Source organism: Aythya fuligula, chromosome 8 (genome assembly GCF_009819795.1).
Source record: "Aythya fuligula isolate bAytFul2 chromosome 8, bAytFul2.pri, whole genome shotgun sequence".
Taxonomy (NCBI): Eukaryota; Metazoa; Chordata; class Aves; order Anseriformes; family Anatidae; genus Aythya; species Aythya fuligula.
In genome coordinates this window covers 17411507-17430935 of record NC_045566.1, presented here as the reverse complement: position 1 = coordinate 17430935, position 19429 = coordinate 17411507, and the positions used below count along the sequence as shown (strand labels likewise).

Genomic DNA, 19429 nt, shown 5'->3' with positions numbered 1-19429 from the left:
TCACCAACAAGTGTCAAACAGTACCTTCCCAAAATTCCGCGATTTCAGTATTATATATATTTTTTTTATTATTATTATTATTATTTTTTTTTATGAATACAAGCGTGATATAAGTTCTTTTCTGGTGGATGTCCTGATGAAATAATGCTGGCACCACTCTCTTCCCTTACAGCAGACCTTTTCCCCCTTCAACAAGCATTGATGCTTACCCCTCAGTTAAAAGCACCTAAATCTTAGTATTTCATTTGCATCAGCATGTCAAATTTTCAAAAAGCTACTCTTTGCAGGTATACCTAACATTTTGAAAATCTCATATTAATATAGCAGGTTATACAGAAAATAACAAATTACCTTCTGTTCGTCAGAAAAAAAATAGCTCCCTAAATAGCAGGACATTTGTCCTGGCTGAAATGTTTGAAACAGGAGGTATGAAAAGTTTGTCCTTTACACACCAGAAAACCTCCACATAACTGGCTGGAGGTTAACACTCTTGAGAACTCTCCCTCTTCATCAAAAATGGTTCAAAAGTTCAGAGGAGATGCACACCAGCAGTCTACTCACATAAGTCTCATTTTTTTGAGAAACCAGACTGAAAGCAAAAAAACCCTTAGAAACAATAACCAACCCAGAAGTTACATTAATAGCTAGTTGTAAGAAACAAGCTGACAATCCAATTTAAAAGACAGATTAAGCATGCTTAAGCAGGATTTCTTTCCACCTGTAATTAAAAAAAAAAAAAAAAAGAAAAAAAATAAATGTGACACCAAGCCTCAACAGAACTTCATGACTAAGTTTCATATAAAGCTGTGCTCACAGCAGTCATCCCTATTTCTGCAGGGAAAACAAACAAACAGAAAACACATACTAGAAACTTAAAAACAAAAAGCAAGACTTGACTCAAACATCATCCTACTGTACAGGAGACTCTTGAATAACAAGTAGTAAATGTTTTAACAAGCACATGGGAGCAGCCTTCCTGCTATCCTCATCTACAGTTATTCTTCTGTTTGACTCAAAGTGGCAGAGACCCTGCACACCTTCAGACACACCAACACAAACAAAAATGAAGGTGGGGACCCTAATTATCAGTGGTGTCACTGCTGATCAGACTGAGAATAGAAGCTCTAGTAGGTGCACGTCAGTTATTGACATGCTGAAAGATAACCCTTAGAATTGAAGCTTCTAGATGTAAACAGCAAAAGAAATACTGATGAATTAAAGGGACAAGCAGAGAGAATAAAGTTTGTTTAAAGTATTTCACAATTTCAATTTTAGAACTACATTTAGAGGAGCCAGATTTTTCTGACATGGAAGTTCCAACAGTTCCTCTAGACTCTTGCACATTACAATAAAAATCTGTTTGCAGATATAGTTACGAGTTAATCAAGCTCTATTTCAGTCACAATGGTATTTTCACATACGGAAAGCTTTAGATTGTCTAATTATCAGGAAAGTGATGTGCCTACGTAAGACCTGAACAAAAGTTAAATAAGTCAATAAATAGACATTTAGAAGTTTGCTTTTCTTTTTTCTAACACATACCTTTTAATCTTCCTTAAAATAAATCATTATCTCAGGTTGTCAATGGCCTAACAGTGCAAAAGGGATGGGAAGCAAGAAGACAATGAAATCCCTTCCATAATTCTTAAACAAGTGAGAACCTGCTTTCTTCTACAACCACTATTTCCTCACAGCAGGATGACTGGAAGGCGCAATCTGTAGATACAAGTCAAATTACTCATTTTTGCTTTGATGGGGTTGAATTGTTTTCTTACTGCACAGGTAGTTACAAAATGCAGTCTCCTTTATTAAAGCAGAAAGCTCATCAAGGGCAACTTCTTTCTTCACCTTCTTCCAACCTCAAACTACAATACTAAACTATCATAGATCCTTGATACTTAGGAAATTATAAACTGAAGGCTTAATTTTACAATTAATGTGATAACATCACAAAGATCATTTAGTACACTTTGAAATATGCCTGCATGTAGAAGGGAGAATAGAGTTCTTTGCAAGGGGAACCATGGAACATCTAAACAAGCTGTACTTTTTGTACCAGAGCTGCCAAACACAACGAAGAGCCATAGGAAGAGTATTTCATGACAATTTTCCTTTCGGGTGCAAGTGTGTCTCAAATGTTGTACTTCCCCCTTCCTTGGCTTAGTTTTGAGTAAAATACACCCACAGAAACTGCAGGCAAACTCCAGCTGGAGACTGGCAAGAGGGGTGCAACTTAGTGACTTTGTTGTTGTTGTTTAGGGTACAAAGATCACGCTTTTTCTAATCTCATACCAAATCATTTAACCATTAAGTAAGCCAGACAACAGCCACACTTGGGCAAGAAAATATCAAGTGGATACAAGTTTAAGAGCATGCTTGTTTAAAAAAGCAAGAGGGAACTTCTACGAAATCAAGCCCTGGTCCTCCAGAGACCCAGACAGGAATGAGACAAATAGAATGACAGGTAAGGAAAAAAACCCAACTGTTTCTTCCCATTATTACCCTGCCCTACCTTCTTATATAGGCTGTAGTAGAACAATTTTTAGACCAAGCATGTTTTGAAGCACATCGGTAAATTCATCTCATTTTCTGGACAGCACCCAACTTCCACCATAGGAGTGCCGGAATTGACTGCTTTTGCATAATGTCACTTTGTATACTGATTCCACTCATTTGCACAGAGCAACACGCATCTATAAAATATGCAGCAGCTGAAGGACTTACCTGAAAGCAGTGTTTCCAATTATAACATTCACTTTTCCCTGAGAGGCTCTACTTGAGCAATACTGAGCACAGAAGATAGCACTGTGTCCCAAAACACAGTTCAACACTCAAAGCAGATAATTTTAACAAATATGTGAAAACAGAATACAGAGACAAGAGGATTTAAAATGCATCCTTTTCATTGTTGCCTTTTATTAAAGGTATCGATACATACTTGATTATGCTTTAGAACCTAAGTGTTTATTTTCCATAGTGCTCCAGAACCTTTACACTAAAAAGAAATTTGCAGTGGTATTAAAATGCCCTAAAATCTGGAATTCTATTCTATTGTAATTCAGATCCAAACAAACATCATATTTTATATATGCATTGCCTTTACTAATTTCACTGGAGTTTTTCCTTCCTCCTGCTTTCCTCATGGCAAGTTTACAATAATGTTATCGCCTAACATACCCAGGAGAATATCTTATAATGAAAAATTATCTGCTTATATTCTCTAAGTCATGATTAGCAAACAAATTTTGACAACTTAGTTATCTAAAAGATAATTAGAGCTACCTAGATGAAGCTGTTGCTGAAATAGTTAACATTTTAAGAGAAAGATGACTGAATCAGGACTGGACAGAGAAATTGTCATCAGAAGTCAGCAAGTAAAAGACAGCATATCTATATCCCAGAAGTTCAATATATTTTACTGATTTCTGAGTTTTCCGGGTGTTAAACTAAGGTATTTACAGTCTGAATTAGTCTACCAGAAACTATTTGTACACCTAGTAAGACAGTTAACTAATATTGCCTAAAAATGCATGTGGTGAGATGTTGGCTTCATAAAACCTAGTTTTTCCCTAATTAAGTTTAATGAGATAAGATTTCTCTTAACAATGGAACCTCTAAAGCAAGAATTCCCATACCGGGAAACTCTGCTAGTATTACCAATAGCCTGAAAAACACCATGAGGAGCATTTTACATTAAAATAGCAAGTCAGGGAAAAATTGAGGTTCTGTATTGGTTTAGGGGCTCTTTCTAGAGCATACTACTATTAATTAATTTATACACAGTAGTAGAGCTAGCTTCTTAAGAACTTGATTCACTGGCTACCTGATATAGTAACTATGTGCTGGAACAAGGTAGCTGAAGGTATCATTAGAATTTATATTGCACATCTAACTGGTGTCATTTGAGTAACAATTCTCAGTTACTAATGTATTAAACTCAGATGTTTCAGTCTTGTGTAAGTGTGATTACTGATCAATATGTCAATGAGGCTTCTTTTTCTTGATTTCAGTCACTGAAGTAATTGAAAGAGAAGATTGATGCAAAGACTGCAACAGCAGCTGCTATTACCACACCTAAAAACAACAAAAGAAAATAATTCAATGAGTGGCAGTGGCAGCACAGTCATGAGCAGCTAGGGTGTGGAGGGCAGGGTCAATGTGAATGACAAGCAAGAGGAAAAACAGTAAAAGCCACCCCAAAAGCTAAGTACAGGAAAAAAAAGGACTGATGATTCACAGGAAAACACGGTTATATGCAAAACAAACAGAAATTAATACTCTTCTGCTTTAATCTTCCAGTTACCATGTTCTAGGCTTAAGAATTAACGGAAAACAAATGATATTGTTTTGATGACTGAAGTGTAATTATTATAAGACAAAAAGGTAGTCAAAGCTCACAGCAAAGAGAATTCCAATAAGTGCAGCCAGATGCATGAGAGCTAGACCAAGGGATATCATGGAGATGTTGTAGTTGGAGGAGTTCTGCGACTGCTCTTCCCCCAGTTTCTGAGGCTGACAATTACCACCCAAGCCCATACATATTTATCAGCATAAGAAGAAGCTTAATAAGTCACTAGCCAATTTCACGATATGCCTACTTGAACAAGCCACTCAACTGTAGTTTTGTTTTTCCAACTACAGAATTATAGAAGTGATGGCTCTCCAACAAAGGAAAATCTACTTAAGCTTTCTGTATCAACTTGTAGGCTGAACAAACTGCAAGCACTGGTTTTGTTCAAATAGCAGCTTGCAGTTCTTTCCTCCCCCAAAACGCCCTGCCTCTACAGCTGTGAAATCAGGGCACATCTTTAAAAAGCTGTTGCATTAGGACAGCAGGAGGGATTAAGACATTTTTAAATTAACCTTGCCAGCTGTGAGAATAACACCACCACCATGGAAGCAAACTTTAGTGAAAAGAACCCATTAGAATTTCTGATTTGCCACAGCAGAAACAATGAAGTAACATACCCATATTTTGTTGCAGTTTCATCAGCAACGTTGCTTTTGTCAGTTGTTTCTGTTGTGTGTCATCTGTGTTTTCAGTAACTGGACAAATATCAACTGCATGGAAATCAAGTGAACAATACCAGGTGAAAAGCTAACATCTGCATTTCATACTTACGTTAATGCAAAATACTATCAACTTTACAAAGTATATTTATGTTAGAAACAACAGTTTATTCTAGTAGAAATGCTACAGCAGCTACCCCAGACATATGAGACAGACTAGCAAACTGCTCCTGTTCTGAAAACAAAGAGGAAAAAAAAATACAGCAGTGCCAATTATCATGTCTACAAAATATTGATCTAAATAATAAATGGATTTCCCATTTCCAGAGTGAGATTGTCAATCTGCTTTAATTACAAATTGCATAGCTGACTAATACAAGGCACATCCCATTATGATTCATGTGCTAATGATTCATGGAAAAGTACTTTATCATAAAATATCGGGGAACGTATAAACCAAGTGTGTGATCAGATGGGCTGTTTCTGTCATGTAGGATGAGTCATGTATACATATCTTCAGAATCTTAAGTCTGACTTGCACAATATCTTCAGTTTCAAAAAAAGCATTCAAACTCATCTTTTACAAACTGTTTTTAGCCATTTCTACCCCTGAATCGACTGGCTTTGTATAGGATGTACTACAGCATAGCAGTTAAGAACTGTTTGATATGAAACTTAACAGTATATATATGTATATACATATATACACACACATACACACACACACCAAGCATAAACACAGCTTTAAGACGTCTCTGCAACCTGCACAAAATACATAAAATAATGGCAAAAAATTTCAATGCACGGGAGTGATTTTTTGAATGGGAATTATCATCACTTTAAAGTCCATTTGAGGATGTCGTTTCATCATTATTTTTTCTGTGCAAAGGAAAACAAGTTGCAGATATCTCCTTCATACATATGTATGCATACATTAAATAAGCATACATTAAATAAGCTATTAACTGTTACAAGATAGCTTTTCAAGTAAATACCTTAACCAGCAAAATAAGAGCATCACATTCTCTCTAAAGTACTTAATAGTTTTCACTTCCCTAAATAGCATCTTTTAGAGAAGTTGACCATATTTCTTGGGTCCCCATTGAAGCCTAGATCCAGCAGATGACCTTCTCCTTTATTTCTGATGAGCAAGTAGGTCAGTTTGGGCCCTTTAGCTTTATTTTTTTTTTTACCCACTGTTTTAAGGACAGTTACACCTCTCTGAAAGAAACTGTTGAAGCTGCACATCAAGGCAACAAAGCTCACTTGCTCAGGGGAAAAAAAAAAAAAGGAAAGAAGCAGTAAAAAAAAAAACAACACAAGCTATTTAGTTACTGAAGGTATTTATACCATTAAGTTATGGAAGGCCTGTATTTGAAGCAGCTGTGGTATAAATCACAAGGAGTTTTTGAAAGCAGAAGCTTTCCATTACCAATTATATGAATCCTTAATTCTTCATTAATTCTTCAATTTTCTAACAAAGATGGGGAAGAGATTACCACCACCACCTCATCTACTCAGTGTATTTAACATCCCCCACCCCAAGGAGGAACAGGGATTTAGTAAAGCCAATAATAAATGCAGAGCTTTCAATTGCATGTATTAAAGTACTAAATACCTTGAAACCACAGTGTTAGAGACGTTTATACCTTTCAATTACAAATAGGTCATTTTTGTTCTCTTTTCCAAGTAACAATTTTAAAGCATGGCCCATAGCGACCTCACTGGAGAGCTGTTCAAAGAATTAAGAGAATAGAACTGCAGGAGACAGCAGCAGGCCATATTAAGAAAGCACACCTGACCCTCTCAAAATATCTTTGTCATATGTGCTGACTAAATGCCGTTTAAAAAAAAAAATCTTAACATTGCATTGACTGGATGTTCTTCTTGACAAGTTTCCTGTTTTAAAGAGTATCATTTAAAAAGCCTGCTCATTTTTTTGAATTTTAAACAGTGCTTTTTAAAAGCAAAGGTTCCCCACAATTTTGTAATGGAAATAATTCCCACAGTTAATTCAAGGTTGGTGTCTAAAACCACAATAATTGGGATACAAACAGAAAGACGTCAAAACTCACAGCAAAACAATTTATAGTATTAGTGAATATTGACTGTCATTACTAAAGCCAGCTCCAAGCTCTGAGAAACAACAAATCCCACCCATATTAGGATGATGCACTGTGAATACACAAAGGAAACCCCAAATTTATGCCACAAAAACATGTTTACAGCAATCTATGAAAACTTCATCTCAAAGTAACAATAAAAGTCAAGCTGCCAAATGAATGCTTTTCTTTACAATAGGTAATAGTGGGGGGGTGGGAAGAGCAGGCAGCTAACAGGTCTAATTTCTAAAATGGCCTCCTAGGATTAATAAAAATGAAGAGGCATTTTAACAAATGACAAGCTAATAATTTCACAGCGATAATTATCAGAATCAAACAGCACGGTGTTCATAGCATTATTGCCACCACCACTGTTAACAGAACTCACTCTTATAGACAAACATTTAGGTGTTCACTGGGGCAAGGTCAGTTCTTAACAGGTCTTAACTTTTTTTTCTGAAATCATTTTAGTATGTTTTTCCCCTTTCTTCTTCTATATGTTTACTTTAATTCACATTAAAGAAATACCATGTGCCTAGCCCTATAACCAGCAAGTGATGAGAACAGCTGACAAAGTGAATTTGGGTATCTGGACATCACTTTAGACATATTAGTGGCATCAAATCTTTGTGATGCATTACTGTTACTCTAAATTATGCTTTCCTCCTGCCTCCAGATCATACATCCTTACATAAGCAATAAACCCCAACTGAGTCATCATGTTTCCCCACACACACCTACCTTTAGTGCTGCTACAACAATATTAATTTACTTCCCTAAGTTATGCTAATTGTTTAATGCTCACTAACAATTAGCTTTAAGATTACTAAAGTTACTCTTATAATACAAGGCAGATTTTTATTGGCTTTACTGTTTTTTCTTTAGGCTCTTGAGCTGTGGACATCTTTTACTTCTCAACTTGAGGAGTCATTCACTGCTAACAGGTTTAGCTAACACCTAGGAATACTGATTTATTCAAAAAGACATATGAATTTGTGGTTAGTTCTCAAATTAAGAAATACAAAAAAAACCCTGAGTACACAGAGTATCAGTAATCACAGTTGAACTTTGAGCGCATGTTGGCTAAACATCTCCTTTTTTTGCCCACAAGTATCAATATAAAAAAGTGTTTACTGCTATTATCTGTGAATCACTGAGGCTTTTTTTGTATTCATGTTACAAAACTCTAACCAGTAGCTCATAACGACATGTGGGAGGAATCTCTTCCAAGAGGTGACAGGAAGAATTACTAGATCCATTTCACAGATTTGGCTTCAACGTTAAAATAAAACTCATATGGAAAAAATATGAAACAATTTAAGTCAGATTATTCAGAAAAAAATAAACAGTTATAACAATAGCTGTATTAAAAAATGTCTCAGACAGATCATAAACTTATAAGTAGATGAAAATCTCTGTTGATTTTCTTTCCCTTTCAAATGAACCACAAAACTTCAATTTTGAAGCACCATATTTGGTACATAAATTACAATGCTCAGAACAAAGAAGGGACTTGATATTTTTGAAGGGGTCTTATCATGCAAACTTCTTGAAAGACTTTTTTTTTTTTTTTTTGCTAACAGTTTCATCTTCTACTATATGTCTGAACTTCATAGGCTGCAACCATAGTTGCACAGATAATGCAAGCAATGAAAAAGCATAGTTTTTTCTGGAGGGCAAGCACTCTGTTACAAGCCAAACTCAGAAGCTGCAAGAACCCTTACCATTTTTCAGAAATACATACAAAATGTAATTAGATTTATATAACAAGATGTTTAAGCTTGACAAGGAAACCAACCTTAAACATACTACATTCCATATCTGGGAAAAACAGGCCTATGATATTAGTCAACATTTCAGTAATCACAGATTCCTTCTATCCTAGTTCTCAGATACTTTGTTTACCTGTGTTAAGTTCTTCTGCTATATGGATATCTTCATCTTGCACAGATTGGTCCAACATCTCAACAAAACGTTCCTGAATTTCTACAGCAGCCTCATCACCGAACTTATAATCACTGAGCATCACACTGGATCCAGCAAAAGGGACAAACAGTCTCTGAGGTAAGACATGATATACCCTCTCAAAATCTAAGAGAAAATGGGGAAAAATACCATCCAAATAAATGCCTTGTCAGTTATGATAAGATTCTTAATTAATCTCTGACAGAGAAACAAAGCTATTGCAAAAGACCTGCTCAAGGTTTCCATGTAAAAATCCTGATTTCAAGCATGGTTTGTTTAGTTGTTACTATTTTATGAAAGTTCTGGCTGTGATTATACTGATTTATGTTTTCACATTACTCTCTCCAGAAATATCTGAGAGACCTCCAAAATAGACTATAAAATGTTAAACAGACTTTTTATCATGTTTACAATAACTAGCCAAAGAACTCTGGGAAAGACTTAAGATAAGCAGGACAGCACATAATTTCAACAACAGAGAGGATTTGCAAACACTTGGCTGCTTTTTTTGCATGTTCGCAACCACAAAGCATGGGTGCCATCTAAAGAGGAAACTGAAAACTGCATGCAAATAAAAGCATCGACTTTAAAGCACGGAGTTCAGATAAAAGTTAGCTGACATACCATTCTACATTACTAGTACACCAAAAAGAACTGTTATCCTAAAGTAAATGATAATTTTGAACACAAATTCTTTTTCCTTATACAATCAACTTGTTTCTATTTCTTTTCCATCTTTTCTAAAACCACTACAAAAGATCCTATCTCCTACAAGGTTGTCCTCTATATATGATCTTCAAACAGATATTTCAACTAATATTTAAAAAAAAAGTAGATAATAGTGATAACACTGTCTCAAAGAAGTTTAAAGAATCATCCAGCATGAGCTAGCAGATTTGGTCTCTGTACACATCCCATCGGTTTTTAATATAATCAGGACAACTTTTATTGTCATGAGATCAACTTGCATCATGTTCTGGCTTCTGTTAGAATGCTCTGATAAATTCAAGCCAAAGCGATTTAGCAATTATTAGTGGTATTGAAGTACAATCTACTTCTTTAAATGATACCAAGCCTATAAAATGAAATCTGAAGTGATTAGAAGTTCTGTGGGAAGAGCCAACATGGATGATATATTTGCATATTTAATTAAAAAATGAGAGTTAGGATACTTTTGCACACCATAATGACCAGATATAATTCAATATTTAATTTAACAGAGATGAAGTACTGGACTTCAAAGATCACGTCCACTAGCATTCATAATACGGATAATGTAAGAATAAAGCCATGTCCGGCTCGTTCTTTAATCTTGACAAACTTTGTATCTTTAATTTCAATATTAATAGGAATACCATAGGGAGATGTAAAAAAAAAAAAAACACACAGCACTAGTGTGCTAGTTACAATTAGGAGTTCAATAACAGGAGCTTCAACTACAGAATTATAAAAAAAATTAGAGAATTCACAATCATTGAGAAAGAGGCTGAAACTGCATTTTGTGGTTAGAACTGAACACAAAGTTTGTTTGAAAACTGTGATACCAATGAACATATAGAAACTTAACCAAATTCTCTGGATTTAAGAAAAAGTAAGGGCTGCCGAATAGAAACTGTGCCATTTGCTTTTTACTCTGCTCTAAGTATAGTGGAAATTCTGTATGCCAGCTGATTCTTCTATAAAAACACAAAATTCACTGCAAGTGTAAATGGATTTTTCCATGAATTCCTACTTTTTTTGTGAGGTCCTTCATTTATAACGAGATCCTCAAACAGTATTTCACAACGATCATTCAATGTGTTTATTATGTCTCTTTTCAAAGCCTGCAAAGAGAAAGACAAAGCATGAGCAACATAAAAGACATCTGCAAACCTTTTGACTAGTAAGAAACAACAAAAGAAGTCCCTCATAGGTGAAGTCCTTGTTGAAAGATTAGTTTTCCAGACAATAAACACTCTAAAGAAAATTAAAAGTACAATAAAGACAAGCTAACATCACAAGAATATAAACCAGAAAACAATAAAGCAAAGATGAAAGCAGACAAAAAAAATAGAACTAAAACTTTCTGAATTTTTTTAAATTAATAATTTCTATTTTTTTTTCTGAATTTCTAAATTAAAAACTAAAAATTACTACTAAAAACAAAAGAAAATCAAGGCATTGATTTAATAAGAAACAAGAAAAAACACTGAACAAAACTAGATTTTCTCATTTATGTGTACATAAATATACAGTCTGAAATATTTCCTTAATTTAAAAAAGAATTGTCACTGCCTAATCATGTTTATGAATTGTGCAAAGATTCACCAGAGAATAGCATTAACAGAAGACCTATCTGCTAAAAGCGAGAAAGGAATTGAATTTATCACACACACAATTGATTTCAGAAACAAACCTTTAAGTTCAAGAGGTGAATGTTGCAACACCAGTTTAGACCTTACAATTTTGGAAAAGAAAAAACGGTATGATAAACTTCAAGTATTTTGGAAAAAAAACAAAAACACAAATCTGATGAACTGCTAGTTCACCTTTTCACTACCTGAACAGCTTCTTTAACTTTTGGCTTGTTGTTATGCACGTAGGCTCTGCATTTCACAGCACCTTTGAGATTTATGGAACCACTGCAGACTTGGACTGTTGCCGTTGATCTATGACTTGAACCCTGGGACTGAAAAATAAATGTTTCAATTTTATCTTGTTACCTAGGCACTTGCAGCATGATTAAGAAAAAAACAGAACAAGGAAATTAATAGCATACCTTAAGATGTTTACACATAATCCGTCTTCCCTCATAATTTTTTGGGTTTTGTTTGTTTGTTTTGTTAGCTACAACTAAGAATCTCTCTCCTTTTCCATTATGTATGATGTATTTACTTTGCCAGACATTCCATATTTTGTGATTTTAGGATTTCTTAAACCTTTCAGGGAAGTGGCTTGTGGCTTTTTTTTATTCTTATTATTTAGAGGTTTATACATTTACTATGTAGTAAGCATAACCTAGGGTATCCTGAAAGCCATCCCATCAATCAGCAATAAGTCACAAATCTGGTCATGTTCAGAACTGTATCGAATTGCTGCTGCGTACAAATAGTTAACCTGATTACCAAAACAAAATGCTTTCTAGAATGTACTCGTTAAGACAATACCCGGAAACAAGTGGATTCGTAACTTCCACATGGACTGCTTAACTGACTCATGTCATGACTGGAAACCTTTTAAAAAAGCGTAATGGTTCTAAATTAAAAGGGTAAATTTAGATTAGATATGAAGAGGAAATTCTTTACTATAAGGGTGGTGAGGCACTGGAACAGGTTGCCCAGAGAAGCTGCAGATGCTCCACCCTTGGAAGTGAAGACCAGGTTTGATGGAGCTTTGAGCACACAGCTGTAGTGGGAGGTGTCCCTGCCCATGGCAGGGGGTTGGAACCAGATAATCCTTAAGGTCCCCTCCAACCCAAACCATTCTATGAGTCTACAATAATGTCAAAATAAAAAGCTTTCCTTCCTCCGAAGCAATTAACCATTGGAGCAAGGTATCAACAAAAGTACGTTAGTTTCTCTCAAGTTTTAAAAATGACACTTTATAAATGCTTTTCTAGATGCAACTTTAGAGAATACTATGTGCCAAAACAGGTTGACCTGTTTACAAATGGAAGCCTACAAAACAATGCCTATACATTGGGCTTTACAAACATGGCTGGGGCACCTAATTAAAATGTCACATCAACATAAGCTCGGCTGGAGTGGAAACTTCTAATACAGACCCAACAGCTCCAGATTATGATTCAGCTCACAGGATCTGTATCTTAACCCCAAACCAGTGACTGAGCTTCTGATGAAAGCATTCAAGTAAACGTCCGAAGATAGCCATGACAAACTAAAGCATGGGGTTCATTCTGAACATCAGAATGCAGTCACTGTGAACATATTGTATGCAGGGAGGTACAGGTGTCCTACTATTAACTGAATTAGTTCGTAGGACTTAATTTCTCTAACCAGCGGTTCAAATTTTCCTCACAACTATATTGTGCAATTCTTATACAACATGACTATCACACTATGATAATTTCAAAGACAAAAAGCATTCCAATCTGTCCATAGTCAGTTTCACAGTCAATATCCAACGGGGAAAATACCTTGCGATAAATTAAGCTGGATTCCTAGACAACATTTAAAAATGTTCTTTCATTTTTTATTGTATTGTATCAGAGTGCACTACTTACCAGCTGTGTCAAAACCTTGACGTCAGAAATCTGAGTGCTGTATTGAGTATTTCCTCTTAACTTTTTCTGAGAGAAAATGAGTACGTCAGATGAAATAGGAAAAATCTTCCTGAATCAGTTATGTCAAGCTACTTTACAGTTATCTTCACAATAACATAAAATGTGCCCTAGTTTATAGCCTTTAAGAGACAGAAACTTACGGAAAACAGCCATGAGAACATAATTACAAAACTCAAAGGAGATATGAACATGGCAACCACTATTTATTGAGCATTTTGACAAACATAGGTCTTAGAAATCTCATCACCTGCATTTACACCTGACTCAGGTTGTTTAATGAGGCAAAAAAGCCAGAGACAACATATAGAAAAATGTTTAGTCAGACTTCACACACAATAATTGCTTTTACTGTGGTAGAGGAAGAAGAGGCAATTTATTGCAGTGAGGATGGGAAAACAAGGAGTCTTGTGCATTACTTATTTGCAAGAGGCCACTTGCATCAACCAACATTGTACAGAAGACCTCCAATTCACTGTTTTATTACACAAGGAGTTCTAAGTACAAATCTATTAGAGTTTAATTCCTTGTTGTACAGCACTCACCTGTCCTTCCAGCAGCTCTGTATCATCATCTTTAACTTGTCCATTGATCAGGAAAACGCTGTCCTCTATCTGTTTTGACCATCGATTTAATCCATTCTTTAAGAAAATCAAAGGCAAAAAATTCATAAAAAGAACTTCACTAAAGGATTTGGACAGTATCATGCTGAAGACTAGAGAAATACATGTTTCAGAAGTTACTCTGAGGAGGTTCTAAAGTCTATGAAATACTTTTATATATTTTTCTACACCAAATCTTAAAAACAAAGTATTCAGAATATATTAAAATATTCATTTCTTAATGGATAAGTGCTACCCCAGAGATGCAACACATGATTATATTTTTGTAAATTCTATTAAAGTTAATTTGTATTAAAAGCACCCCACCCATTTTAACTGGGTGCAACCTTTCACCAGGTGAAAGGGAAGAGACTTTAATTAGGATCCTCGTGACCTTGCCAATAATTCTGAGAAAAGGGAACTGCCAACACTAAGCATAGCAGAAAAAAAAAAATATCTGTCAGCATTTTTCATACTAGGAATGCTTCACAGTAACTTCAGATAACATTTAAAAGATGAATAATAGTGTCAAACATCCCCTGCTTACTAGTCCTACTCAGCTACTCACACTGTGTATTCAAATCTTTGTCTCATGTAATTTTCAGCAGAAAAAATACTGTAGAAATTAAATACAAGGCTGGTGCAACCAGTTAGTTACCTTGGTATTCTTCTCCAAGTCATGGTTGGGTGAAGTAGCAAGAAGTGGAATGTGGATATTAACATTTACTGTGCAGTCCAAAGACAACCAGGAAGCAGACAGAGCACTCTGATATTTCCAATCTGCTGGTTTAGCTGAACTCTGAACGAAGAAATGAACAAGAAAGTGTCTATACAAAACAGTACATAACTAACATAATGTTTTTTTGTTTGTTTGTTGTTCCTTTTTGAACATTGTCATGCATTAAAAGCTGTGCAAAAACACAAGTCAAACTTACCTTTGGATCTTGTACATCGTAGGTTCGGCAAACTATTCTTCACTACTTAAAGAAAAAGATTCAGTGAAAAGTAAAAAGCAAGTAAGAACAATTACTCTATCCTTTATACAGTAAATTCTTCTCCAGTATATGCTTTGAAGAAAATTTGCATCTTTCATTAGTGTAAAAAAAAAAAAAAAAAAAAAAAAAGTACAAATACATTTGACTGTAAATTCAAACTACCATAGTGATGCTGTCCCATCTCTTACAAGTACTAAGATCAACGTGTTTTTACAACCACCAATGTACACATTTGCAATCTGTCCTAGTTTCTCTCACTTTTCTCTGGAAAATCTTGCTTTTTCTTGTGCTTATCCTGTTATCAACGGACACAACATCCTTCTGCAGCACTAGTGTCCACACGCTTGACACTTCCCCACTACCATTAGAGCACCACTTAACTGCAATCTTAAGTTGTACAGTATTTCAGATGCTCCCTTTATTTTATACAAATCAAGAAAACTGGTGAAAGGCACTGTTAGTAGCAGTGAGAAAACCAGAAGCCTTACTTATGGCTAATCAGAAAACTGTGATTGCAATTTACTGGTCTACCCAAACTCAAACAAATTTACCCTCCCAATTCATCTACCAGTCTAAAACTTTGTTCTCTATTCCAGTTCTGAAGAAAAAAGAAAGAACAGTTATGTCTATCGGTAACAGAACACAGAGTTTCACCTGGCAGTTTCCACATCAAAAGTACCAAACATAGCACACCCATTCCTTCTAATCCAGAGAAAAATATAGTTTCTAGTATGAGCAGTCTGATACCCTATCCTAGGTACTCATGCAGAATACCAAGAAAGAGAGAGCTGCACCTGCCATACCAAACCTTGTGACTGGTTACACTAAGCACAGACAACATATGTTAAATGGACATGGTGCAGTGAATAGAGCAAACCAGAAGACACACTGCTTTTTACGGCTTGTGGGCCAAATGAATCCTGGGAATCTTAACACAATCTTTTATTCAAAAATAATTAGAAAAAAAAACAGACTGGGGGGTAGTGGCCTCATAATAAAGGATACTTCTTTGTAGCAGAACAAACTTGAAGGGCTGCTCTGTCTGAGACTTCCTCCTCAGCAGGTTTCCAGAGCCTTCTTTTAGTCAAAGACTTTTCTATTGAGAAGATTATCTAAAGATTAAAAAACAGTATTAAGTATTATGGATTTTTCCACACAAATAGTGCAAGACTATTTACCAGAACTTGTAATGCATTAAAAGTTGTAAGCCAAACAATATCATGCCTATAGATAAACTGAAAACACAGCTTATACGTCACCAAATTATCACATTAAAAGAACATTCAGCAAAGATTCATAGACTAATACTCCAAAGAAAAAGTTGCTTGTGCAAACTTCATTCAGGTTCCTCTTAAACTGAACCAAGCACATATGTAATTTGTATGCTTTTCTCCTTAGAAAAAGTGTTACAGCTTTATTCTTAAGGGTTAAGGATCAGGAAAGGCAGCTGTGCAAGACAGCTACTAAGCCAATAAACAAATTTGAATTCAGCAATCACTGATCACCTATACAGAAATCATTTTCTCATGTTGGTTTCTAGTTTCAATAATCACTGTTGAGACCTGATTATGCTGCACTATAACTATATTCTACTGCCAACGTTCAGTCTTGGACCCAAGGCTTTAAATCTTACTCATTTAAAATCACTTATGTTTGTCTTATGAAAAAAAGAAAATGAACCTATATCTAGGGAACAAGAAGTGAATGCAGCACTAGATGCTCTGATCCTGTAACAATAAGGCATGTTACTAGACATAGTAGCAAATAGTTTTTAAATATAATACCCCACATGACTAAGTCAACATTTATATACAAAATATTCCTTTAAAAGAAACCGGAACTATAGGTTCTTCTATAGGTACACTATTATAAGTACCTCTAAACAATTCAATCAGCCACAAAGATAATAGGCTACCATTACTAATGATTGTGCTACAAAGATTTAGCTTAATATAAGCAACTCTAAAGATATTCTCTTTAAGACAGAATGCCCACTTTTAGTAAGCACCTTAAAATAGCATATTTGAAGAATTGCTATTGCAGTAACACTGTAAGACACAGAAAGCTAGCAAATGAGGGCTGCCATACACTCCCAAAGGACAGCAGTTTCTGAGGTTTCAATCTCAAAACCAGAAATCAAAACAGAATGTTTTTGCTGCTTTATTTCTAAAAGCGTAAACAACCACGATTACTGAAAACAATAATAGAAAATTACTCAGCTACACACTTAAAATTATGCTCATCTTTCCTCCTCTTTCCTCTACTTACCTTGCGCAAAGCATTTTGACTGTCTTTTGACAGTTCTGGAGTTGCAATAATAAATACACCAAGAACTAATAAACCTCCAGGAAGCATTCTAGAAACCTTAAAAATAGAAAAGAACATGTATTAATAGAAATCAGATATCCAGCAGAGGTGTCTATATACCAAAAATTCCTAATGAGAGAAGTATGCAGAGAGCAGAAATAAAATAAGCAAGGCTGTTTTTCCCATACCGCATCCTCTGAAATGGAAGAAGAGAGTATCTTTCAGATTTTCCCACTTCAGCCCTATCAGGTCACTGTTTCATCATAAACTTTGAAAACAATAAATACATGTATTTTGGTTTAATTAATATACCAGACCGTGTGCCTAAAAAGGTTCCTTTACTTTGAGAAAGAGGCTAGAGATTACTGAAGTGATAGAAATTTCTGTACGTTATACTTCCTTTCTGTTTCTCCCATCCCCTTCAGTAACTCACTGTGCTACCTGACTTGCATGTGCGGTGATCCATTCTTCATCAATGGACTCCAGTTTTGAAGGGCTGGTGTTGCCTTCCTTCTGCTCTTCCTTTGGAGGTGTTCGAACAGCCCGAATAACGTAGTCTCTTTGTGATGAACACTTTCAAGAACATCAATATGAACAAATACAGCCTTAGGGTTATATCAAATCTGGTAATATACTATATAACACAATACATCTAAAAGCTGCCTTACAGCATGTAGCGTTAAACTCTGTAATAACCTGCCATAAAACTACTTCCTTCGTGTGATTCATTTGCCTTAACTCTAAACGAGATTTTAATGCAAAGTTTTACAACTGAGATTTTTAGTTACTTTTCTTTGTGTCCTATCTTTCAGGGAAAAAAAAAAAAAAAAGTTTTAGGAAACTTGAGTACTCAGTTGATGCTGCAAACACTTTATAGCATCCTTTCTGGTCATAGCATGGTCATCCAATTTAATAGACTTAACAACAATGATTAAAACTAAGGGGAATTTCTCCTATTAACACAAACGTATGCTACAAGCTTCACAAACTTACCTGCCCTATTAACAGGCCAGTGACATAAGGTTTAAATTTCGTGCTGAGGTCTGAAAGATACTGCCCAATAGCTTCCTCAACAAAGTAAGTTCTACCCATTGCTGCAGGTTTGACTCAGTATTGCATTTTCAGCCTACAAAACAAGACACATGAAGTCACAGTATATAGTGGCAACTAAATGAAAAGTACTTACATGAAAGTAAGCCTCAGAGAAAAAATCCTGAACACATTAATTCTTATCTAGCAAAGATTAACTATCTTCGTGAACTTCAAGTTCTTTATAACTTAAAAACACAAGTCTCTAAACAGAAGGAAAAGTACACACAAGCCTTACTTGAAAGAAAGCTTTTTAAAACCCTGGAGGAAAATGACAGGAAAAACATGCTTCCAAGTAACAGTTTCTTTCTGCATCACGTCACATCAGAGATGAGCGGGGCGTTTGCTTCCACATGCAGCCCCCTCTGGGAGGGAGCAGCTGTACTGCACGTTTGCACTGAGCAAATTTAGCCCTAATTATTATTAATTAAAAGCAAGGCGGCTGTGAACTCTCCAAGAGGCCGTCTTTACAGTGACCACAGGAGAGCACGTGGACAGGGGGACTCACCGCGCCCGTACACGCAGCCCTGTGCCGGGAAGGGCCCCAGGTGCCGCGGCTGAGGTCGGTGGGCACCGGGGAGCAGAGGGGGCAGCGCCTGCGGCCGAAAGCAGCCTGGGGCCGGCGGGGCTGCAGCTGAGGGCTGGGCCGAAGCACACAGCGGGCACGGACCGCAATTCACGGCTCTTCACCGCGCCTCAGCCCGTGCTGCCGTACCAACAGTGGCTCGGCTCGGCTCTACTCTGCTCCCCAGGACCGCCCCGGCCGCCCCCTCACCGCCTCCCGGGCCACGCAGAGAGAGGACTGGCCGCCATGCTGTGTGCGGCAGAAGCCCCAGCGCCGCTCTCTTCCGCCCACCCCCCACCGCTGCAGCGCTCAGCCGCACGGGACGCCCCGCGGAAGCGAGCCGTTCCCTGACGGGCCCAGCCGCAAAGCCTTAGCGCCTCGCGGCGCCGTTTCAGCCGTGCTCGGGGGGCGACTGGGGGTGCGGCCTCACCCAAGATGGCGGACGGAGATGCCCGATCAGAAGCGGAAGTGCCCGTCAGCGCGCCGGCCGCCGCGCAGGAAGATTGCGCGGCGCC

At 36.6% G+C, this 19429-nt stretch overlaps 1 protein-coding gene across 3 annotated transcripts; it reads right to left on the bottom strand.

Moving 5' to 3' along the window:
* Positions 1 to 2885: 2885 nt before the first annotated feature.
* ODR4 (odr-4 GPCR localization factor homolog) lies at positions 2886 to 19386 on the bottom strand. 3 transcript variants are annotated; one of them, XM_032192410.1, is made up of 14 exons: positions 19345 to 19386; positions 18254 to 18386; positions 17702 to 17833; positions 17222 to 17317; positions 15959 to 16065; positions 14894 to 14930; positions 14617 to 14757; positions 13902 to 13997; positions 13300 to 13365; positions 11617 to 11745; positions 10810 to 10900; positions 9018 to 9203; positions 4969 to 5061; positions 2886 to 4074 (listed from the first exon to the last, which is right to left on the bottom strand). In XM_032192410.1, exons 2-14 carry the CDS (start codon positions 18350 to 18352, stop codon positions 4007 to 4009), a joined length of 1341 nt encoding a protein of 446 aa, XP_032048301.1. In that variant the 5' UTR covers positions 18353 to 18386; positions 19345 to 19386; the 3' UTR covers positions 2886 to 4006. The 3 variants fall into 3 exon arrangements, with proteins under 3 accessions (XP_032048301.1, XP_032048300.1, XP_032048302.1); XM_032192409.1 differs by lacking the exon at positions 19345 to 19386 and adding an exon at positions 18858 to 19130; XM_032192411.1 differs by lacking the exon at positions 19345 to 19386 and adding an exon at positions 18588 to 18851.
* Between the last annotated feature and the right edge of the window lie 43 nt (positions 19387 to 19429).